Source organism: Beta vulgaris, chromosome 3, assembly GCF_026745355.1.
Source record: "Beta vulgaris subsp. vulgaris cultivar EL10 chromosome 3, EL10.2, whole genome shotgun sequence".
In the NCBI taxonomy this organism is placed as follows: Eukaryota; Viridiplantae; Streptophyta; class Magnoliopsida; order Caryophyllales; family Amaranthaceae; genus Beta; species Beta vulgaris.
The window spans coordinates 22,322,593-22,331,571 of NC_079204.1; the positions used below are offsets into that span (position 1 = coordinate 22,322,593).

General features: G+C 39.7%; 1 protein-coding gene across 1 annotated transcript; it reads left to right on the plus strand.

The window, feature by feature from the left end:
* Window positions 1-5,440: 5,440 nt before the first annotated feature.
* On the plus strand, window positions 5,441-7,603 carry LOC104884277 (putative disease resistance protein RGA3). Its single transcript, XM_010668900.2, has one exon. It carries the CDS (start codon window positions 5,720-5,722, stop codon window positions 7,601-7,603), a length of 1,884 nt encoding a protein of 627 aa, XP_010667202.1. The 5' UTR covers window positions 5,441-5,719.
* Window positions 7,604-8,979: the final 1,376 nt, after the last annotated feature.

Here is an 8,979-nt window from a genome sequence, read left to right on the forward strand (position 1 = left end):
TTGTTAATTAATTCTTCAATTTCCATTAAGAAATAATGGTAACTTATTTCTGCATACTTCCTCTTTAATTCTCTTCAAATTCCAAAGTTCATGTCTCCAATAAGCGTATTTATAATCGTATGACTCAATTCTTCTTGGCTCTCTGAAAGTTGATTTTCCAATTTTCGACTAATGTTAATACGTTCGGAATTGAAGGAAACTAAGCAACTTTGAAAAAAATAATTTTTTTTGGTTATTTGGACTCAGTTTTTTTTGGCATTGAGTTCTCTGTATTTCATCTCTTTCGTGCAAAGTGCAAACTGTGGCAAATGCTAATGTACTTCTTTCTTCTCCTTTGTCTTTGCTCTTAGAAAACAATAATATAATGTAATTACATTGGGGCGAGACTTTGCTTTAAAATAACAGTTTTTTTTCACCAAATACTCCTAAGGTTTCTTAACATTCATCTGGCACCCTTGCGTTTTCCAAAATTCACCAGGAACTCTATGGTTCGGAAAAAATCATCAGAATACCCTTAATGACTAACGCTCGTCGACTCCGTTAGTCATTAATGCTAAATCAACGAAATTAACTCCTAACCTAATTAATCTTAATTAACTCTAATTAAACCTAGTTACTACTTTTAAACCCTAATTGATATATCTCTCTTCCTAACCCCTAACCCCACCACCTGACCCCAACTCATTTTAATTTCCTAACCACCCAAACCCCACCACCCCTGCCCCACCCCCACTCCACCACCCCCTCCTACCACCGCAACCCCTCCCCTCACCCCTGCCCCTCCCCACCGTGCGCCTTCAAAACATTCACCTGAAAGAGACGAAGAAGGTTCCCATTGTAAACAGTCACCGGAAGAGACGAACAAGGTTCTCATTGTAAACAGTCACCGGAAAGAGACGAACAAGGCTCCCATTGTAAACAGTCACTGGAAAGAGACGAACAAGGTTCCCATGCATAAGAAAACGCAGAAAAACTTGAGCTTTAACAGAAAAATCGCCGAAAATGGAGAAAAACACCATCCAAGAAAGACCTAGAAAAAATTCGTCAAGAAAAAATGAAATTCTTAGCACACCAGAACAAGAAAGTGGAGACGAAGATTTCTAGCAACTTTTCGAAGCAATTTGAGTGTGAAAGGGGCGAATTTCTATTTCGAGCCAAAATGAGCGGGCTTTTCGGGTAAAAAAAAAGACTAAAAAGTCATTTTTGCCTTGCCGAAAGCAAAAAAAAATCGGGTCGAGACCGATCGCGGGCCAAAAAAATCTACCCAAAACGGCCCGAAATCAGGTCGGGCTAAAATGATCAGCTCTACTTGCCGCCATCTTTCCAGCCTCACCTCTCATTCTCTCACACAACATCACCCTGATACTCTTTCTCTCTCCCGTGAAAAAACCCCCAAACCCAAACACCCTCACCCTAGTCTCTCTTGCTCACCCTGTCACCTTTCTCTTCCTCTCGCCCGTGAACCCTCGTCGATGTCGCACCGACAGCCATCTCCCCTCTTTCCTTCGCTCTCCTCCCCTGCGCTGCTGCCCCATCACCCCTTGCTCGCCGGAGTTTTCTTCCCCATTTTCCTTCGCTATCCCCCAATTCGTCTGCGTTGTTGCTGCTATTGTTTACTGCTGTCGTCGAACTCACACCGTGACGTCGGCGCCCTACTGCCTAGTCTTGTCAGTGTTCCATTACCACTCGCCAGAGCTCTACTCGTGCAGCCATGATGAGATGAAGATGAAAAAAAAGAGATGAAATATGGGGGTTGACATTGTAAAACTCACATGTTCTCATTAAGCTGTGAGCACGTGACATTCAACCTGCTATAGTAGGTTGGTTACCTGTTATAAAAATCATAAGATGTAAAACTTGAGACTTGCAATGAATAATTCATAGTTTGGAATTATAAAAGAGGATGGATAATAGTTGAGCTCTATCTTGTGAATTTTTCTATAATAATAGATACATTAGAGTTTAGACCCGTTGATAGAAGGAAGTAATGAGCTTCGAGAATTAATAATGTATCTTTTTTAAGCGAATTTAGAATATACTTACTTGACTTTGATGCAACAATGTTGTTGTTTTCCCCTAGCAAAACAATATTGTTGTTTAAACGGGAGAAACTAAACTAAGCATAATCAAACTCTCATCATCAATATTGAAGAAGATGCGAAAAAAGGGTAGTTGAAAGTTTTAAATGTTCAAAAAAGAAAAGAAAGAAAAAGAAATAGATGTAAGCTTTAGAGAGAAATGAAAGTATTGGACTTAGGCCATTGCCTATTTCTAAAATAAAAGTAGATGGTCTCTTACAAGACTAACTCCATTAATATAAAGAACACCTTAAGTATTTGTCTCAAATGTACTCCATCTGTTTATTTTAACTTCTTCACTTGAAAACTTGATATAATTTGTATTTGGATAAAATCTTCTCAATATTTCTCAGTTTATAAGAAAAAATATACTCATGTAGGATTTTGTTGGATTCGTCTCCATTTTTGTTTACTAATATTGAAGCATCATACTTTTTACTAATATATAATGAAAAATATTTACGTTCAAAGAGGTGCATCGCGAGACACAAACAAAGAAGTGGAAATGATAAAAAAGTGGGAGTATATTAAAATACATCAAATTCTAGATTTTATCTAATGTTAATTGAAATATTTATTAACAAGTGTGAAAATCGTGTATCTAATGTTAAGACTAGCATAACTAATAATTCAAGCGGTTAATTAATTTTACTGATGATTAAATACACGCGCGTAATATCAGTTATTCTCACGTTAATAATAACGTGAGACTGTCTATTCAAAAATGGACTCAAAAAATAAAGGTCATGTCATCACTTAACATTCCTTTTTAGTGACTGATAATACCATCAAACACCCCCAAAAAAAAAAAAAAAAAAAAAAAAGAGAGAAGAAGAAGTAGAGAGGAGAGATAAAAGAAAGGAGAGGAAAAAAATGTCTAGATCGTATTTCCCGGCGATGGGGATCAGGGGATAGGGCGGGAGAAAAGGCGGCTTCCGAAGGTGATGACGCTAGCGGGAGTGATTTCGGAGATGGATGATGATCAGGCTAATAGTGTGTCGTCGGATGTGCCGTCATCGATTGTACAAGATAAAATAATTATTGTACAAGTCAGTACTTTTTTTTTTTTTTTTTTGACAACGGGTAAAATTTGCATTAAATAAAAATGAAAGTACATCCTAGCGGTATTACAACCGGACATAAAATACAGCAAATTGAAGCTAGAAGAGCTTCTTTGCGTACATATTCTAAGGAACAAGAGAAGCTTATTACATATCCAGATTGACTTAAGATTAGCATAAACAATGATAGGAGGAATTGGGGACAAAGTCTAGATGAAGAAGACACAATATGAACGGAAATCTGATGAGAGATGACACCCATACGATCTTCAGAAATAGATTGCCGTGGACCTGAGAAAGGAAACAAAGAAGCTACGTCCATTGGTAACTTCTGACCCTGTTTAGAGGGTACTGAGAGTTTAGTCTCACGAGACTGAAACTCTAAAGGGGTGGAGGTCGAAACTTGCCCCAAATTAGATTGGGGGCCTCCCACAAGATGCATTTTTTGAGTGTGATGACTATGAAAGTCATCACAAGAACTTGGTGTGAATTATAATAAAATAATTCACCCAAAAAACAGATCCGAAGATCCCACCACGGCCTCTCTACTTTAGAAGATCGAACCAAACCAAGATTACTGGAACCATTACCTCTCATTTTACCCAATACTTGAGCTCCTATCAATTCAAAGCTGGATCTGAATAGACCTAAATTAAAACTTAAACTAGGAACATAAACAAGACAAAGGATATAATCCCAAAACATAATTCTACGCCGTTATCAACTCCGATTAAATTTCAGAAAACTGCAAGACACACAACAAACCAGAATAGGAAGTGAAGAGGGGACGGGGGTCACTGACTCAATTTACTAAGGGGGAGGGGAAGGGGGACACCTAATCTGTTAAGCAGGGGAAGGGGGAAGGGGAAGCCCAACGAACACTAAAGAGGGGATGGGGAAGGGGAAGCCCAGACAATACTCAAAAAAATTTAACAGGGGAAGGGGAGGGGAAACACTACCAGTACCACAGGGATGGGGGAGGGGGAGCCCAGAACTAATCTGTTAAAACGCTAAGCAGGGGAGGGGGATGGGAACCATTAACAGTTAACACGAACGGGGATGGGGGAGGGGGAGCCCGGACTTGACAAACCGACTACGAAAAAGGGAGGAGAGACGATAACGGCTAATACGGGGATGGGGGAGGGGGAACCCGGAACTACCGAAACAGACCACTAGGAAGAGGAGGGGAAAGACGGAAACTGGAAAAATGGTGACTAAGTCACCGACGACTGGAGGCAGGCGGAGAAGATAGTCCACCGAACAACCATGCAAATCAACGAAAAAAAACTGAAAATAAATTGAAAAAGGAAACTCGCCGGAGATCCCGCCGGAGACCTATGCGGCGCCGGATCTCCGGCGAGTTCCTAGGGTTAGATGAGATTGGGGTTTGTGTTTAGAGAGAAGACAGAGGATTTAGAGAGACAAAGGTCACTTAATTATGCATGCTTCCAACCACTTTCACAAGTCAGTACTTTGTTACTTGCTTTTGTCTGTTTCAATAATTTCACCAAAGTGGCCAACTATTGGAGGTGAATAATTGGATTGTACTATACGTCCACCCTCCACCGTTCAATTTTTGCAAACACTCCTGTAGGCTGTAGATTGTAGCCTATTCTGTGTGAAATTCATTATTACTTCCCTTCCATTCTACTCCCTCCGTCCCAATTTAGTTGCTACATTTTGACGGTAGGTACTATTCACGTCATAACTTTGACTATTTTTTTTACTTTATATACATAAGAAAAAACGTAGTCATGTTGGATCTTATTTGATTCGTCCTAATTTGTATTTTCCAAATATATATACTACCTCTGTTTCAATTTAATCTATACACTTACACTTTTCACGCATGCCAATGCAAAATTTTGAGGACATATATCTTTAGTTTTGTATTTGTAAAAATTATAAAAAGTATATATTAATAAAATACATACTAATACGAATCTAACAAGATCCCATATGACTATATTTTTATTGACCTATAAATCACAAACGAGGGTCAAAGTGTAATTTGTGAATAGTGTAAGTGTAGATTAATATGAAACAGAGGTAGTAATTTTTATAATTTTTTCATTTATGTAACTCAAGATATGGTGTTTGAAGTTGCATCTCATAAACTGTGAGAAAACAAATCTAGAAACTAAATTGCGAGGGAGGGAGTAAGTAATTTCTAGCGTCCTACAAAGTACAAACTGATCTGATTCTTCTCCTTGTTCTGCAAAAATGGAGGCAGTTGGAATAGCCCTATCTGTTGCCCAAACTCTTTTTGCTGCCCTGCAATCTACACAGCTTAAAGAGATTTGTTCCATCTTTGGCAAGGAATCCGAACTTGTTGAATTTCAGAATATTGTTGATACTATTAAAGCTGTGCTCCTCGATGCAGATAATAAAGACAATATCCCTGATAATAAGACACGGCTTTACATTCAGCAGCTCAAGGATGTTGTTTATGATGCCGACGATCCCCTCGATGAGTTCGTCACTCTAGCTGAGCAGATTCAGCAAATAAAGGGTGGTAAAGCCTATGAAAAGGTGCGTCACTTCTTTTCTAGTCGCAATCCTCTTGCTGCTGCATACAATATGTCTCGAGGGGTTAAGAAGATTAGGAAGAAATTGGATGCTATTGCCAGCAATCATAGTAAGTTTGATTTTTGTGTAGACTCTGAGCCTATCAGGAGGAGAAGGGCGGAGACTTGTTCTTATGTGTATGAGGGGAACATTGTCGGAAGAGAGGATGATGTGAAGAAGATTATAGGCCTATTATTAGATGATTCTAACATGAAAGAAAATGTTTCTTTCTTGACTATTGTTGGAATTGGTGGGTTAGGGAAAACTGCCCTTGCTCAGCTTGTTTTTAGTGATAAAAGGCTTAAAAGTGCATTTCCATTGAGGCTGTGGACTTGTGTCTCTGATCATGATCAGGAGCAGTTGGATGTACAAGGGATTCTTCGAAATATTCTGGCTTCAGATATTGGTAAGAAGGATGAGCAATTGACCATGGATCGAGTGCAAAAGCAACTTCGTGAAAAACTGGCAACCAACAGATACGTGCTTGTCTTGGATGATGTGTGGACTGAAAATCACAATCAATGGCAAAAGCTCATAGAGTTCTTATTGGGAGGTCAGAAGGGAAGTTGGATAGTGGTTACAACGCGTTCACATGAGACAGCCACAATTGTAGGAGGTGGTCAGGTGCATAAACTGCAAGGCTTATCCAAGGAAAATTCCTGGCTTCTATTTGAGAAGATAGCATTTGGAGTAGAACGATCAAGCTCCAATGAAGAGTTGGTCAAGATTGGGCGAGAAATCGTTGAGCAATGTGCTGGTGTCCCACTCGCTATAAGGGTGGCAGAAAGTCTTTTGTTTGGCCAAGATACGAGCAAATGGCTATCCTTTCAGAAGATTGGATTATCCAATTTGAGAGGTAGCCAAACGGATATCATGCCCATATTGAAACTTAGTTACAATCAGCTTGAGCCATCACTAAAGAGTTGTTTCACTTATTGTGCATTGTTCCCAAAAGATTTTGAGATGAGAAAGGAGTTGTTAATAAACCTGTGGATGACACAGGGGTTCATTGTTCCATTAGAAGGTCAAAAGGTGGAAGACGTAGCAGAGGAATATTTTTCTATTTTGCTGCGGAGATGTTTTTTTCAGGATGTAAGTCATGATGCTTATAGCTTTGAGATCATCTCGTGTAAGATGCACGATCTCATGCATGATAAGGTTCAAAACATAGCAGGAAAGGAGATCATATGTGCAATAGATTCTGTCATCAACAACATAGATGAGAGGGTGCGGCATCTAGCTCTTATGAGTAATGAATCTGGACAATACTCCTTTACTAAGTCTCATATTCGTTCACTTATTTTTATAGGCAGGTGGGATTGTTGGTTGCAACAAGCATCTGTAGAGGCATTAGTAGCAAGTTGCGTATGCCTTAGGGTATTGGACCTGAAAAAATTAGTTTTGAAAAGTTTGCCAGATTCAATTAGGAATTTGTGGCATTTAAGGTTTTTAGATGTTTCATTTAATCATGAATTAGAGGTGCTCCCTAAATCAATTACAAAACTGTATAATTTGGAGACTCTGAGATTAACTGGATGCTCAAAATTGAAAGAGTTGCCGGAAGATGTGATCAAGTTGGTGAAGCTGAGGATATTGGATGTATTTGGATGTTTTAGCTTGACCCATATGCCTAAGGGCATGAGTAAGTTGAGTTGCATTCATACACTAGGGAGGTTTGCGGTTAAGTCGACATGTTGGAAGCAAATGTTTGATGAGTTGGAAGAGCTGAAAGGTCTAAAGGGTTTGAAAGGCCGACTTCATATCAACATTAGTCTCCCTTGGAATAATGATCTAGATATTAATGAAGGGAACATAAAGGAAGGAGCTTATCTGAGGAACAAAGAACATATTGATGAGATGATAATAGAGTTCCTTATTTCCCCTTCAGATGACTGATTTGCGTCGCACCCCTTGCTATGTGCGACGCAAATTCCACTTATATCCCTTTATAACCTGCCTGTAGTTTGTATGGGCTGGAATGACCAATTTGCGTCGCATCGTATACAACGTGCGACACAAATAGCTAAAACATCTACGTTGTTTCCCCATACGACGCAGATCAGTTCTAGGTCATCTGCGTCGAGACCTATGCCGTCGGACCCAAGTCCGACGCAAATCGACCTTTTTCTACTAGTGGTCACTCAAAAGTGGGTTGCTAAAGCCCCAGCTCAGGTGGTTGAGGAAGATAACAGCGAAAAAGTAAAGGAAAGAGCAGCAGGTGCTTCATTGTAGGGGATAGCAGAGAAGGTGGGAATGCCTGCTACTACTATTACTCTAGTACAGACTCCAGCTGCAACTGTGAAGCCACCAGCTGAAGTTAGAGTAGGAGCGGTAGTCTGGAACATAGTTACTTCTAAAGGATCTAAAGAGAAGCAAGTTAACCATGGAGGGCCAGGTGCTGTAGTTCACACAGTAGATGAAGGGGGGGGGGGATTGAATAATTCCTCTTCTATAGTAGAAGTGAAGAAGTATCTAGGTAATAATAAGATTCACTTTATTGGCCTACTAGAAACTAAAGTGAGAAGTAGTAATAAAGATAGAATTAGGAAGAAGGTGGGAGGGAACTGCAGGTGGGAAGATAACTACACTGATTCTCCTCAAGGCAGAATATGGATAGGGTGGAATCCTGCCCTGGTTACATTCCAAATTGCTCACACACAAGAGCAATGGATCCATGGTGTGCTCATTGATAAGCAATATTTTTCTTGTGATTGGTCCGACTGACTCTCTACTTTTGCTTAAGCCATTGGATCCGACTAACTTACATTTTGTTCTCTGACTGTTTAAGTCTTGACAAACTGAGAATTTTTTTGACTGGTTAAGTCTTTGATTAATTAAACAAACGTCGAACTATTCCGACTGGCAAAACCTTATATTCTGACTCATTACATAATAAGTCGAATGGCTACATTTTGTTGTCACTATGTTACATATGCCCCTATTGCAAATAAGAAACATTACACGTAGAACCTTTTAAAGTTGTCTGCATTCCAGGGTCGGGCCAAGGGTACAACATCTAGGGATTCCAATCGGAATGTGTCCGGTTTGATTACTTCTATCACTTTGTGTGGGCCGTACCACTTGGTGCCTAACTCCCCTTTCAAGTGTGAGAGTCCAGTGGCGTCGACCTTCCGAATCACCTAGTCACCGAACTGGATTGGTCTAGCCTTTAATCGTAGATTGAATTGCCGGGTGACTCTTTGCTTATACCTAATGGACCTTAGCAATGCATTGCCCCTGGCTTCTGGTAGTAAATCCAAAATAACAGGTTT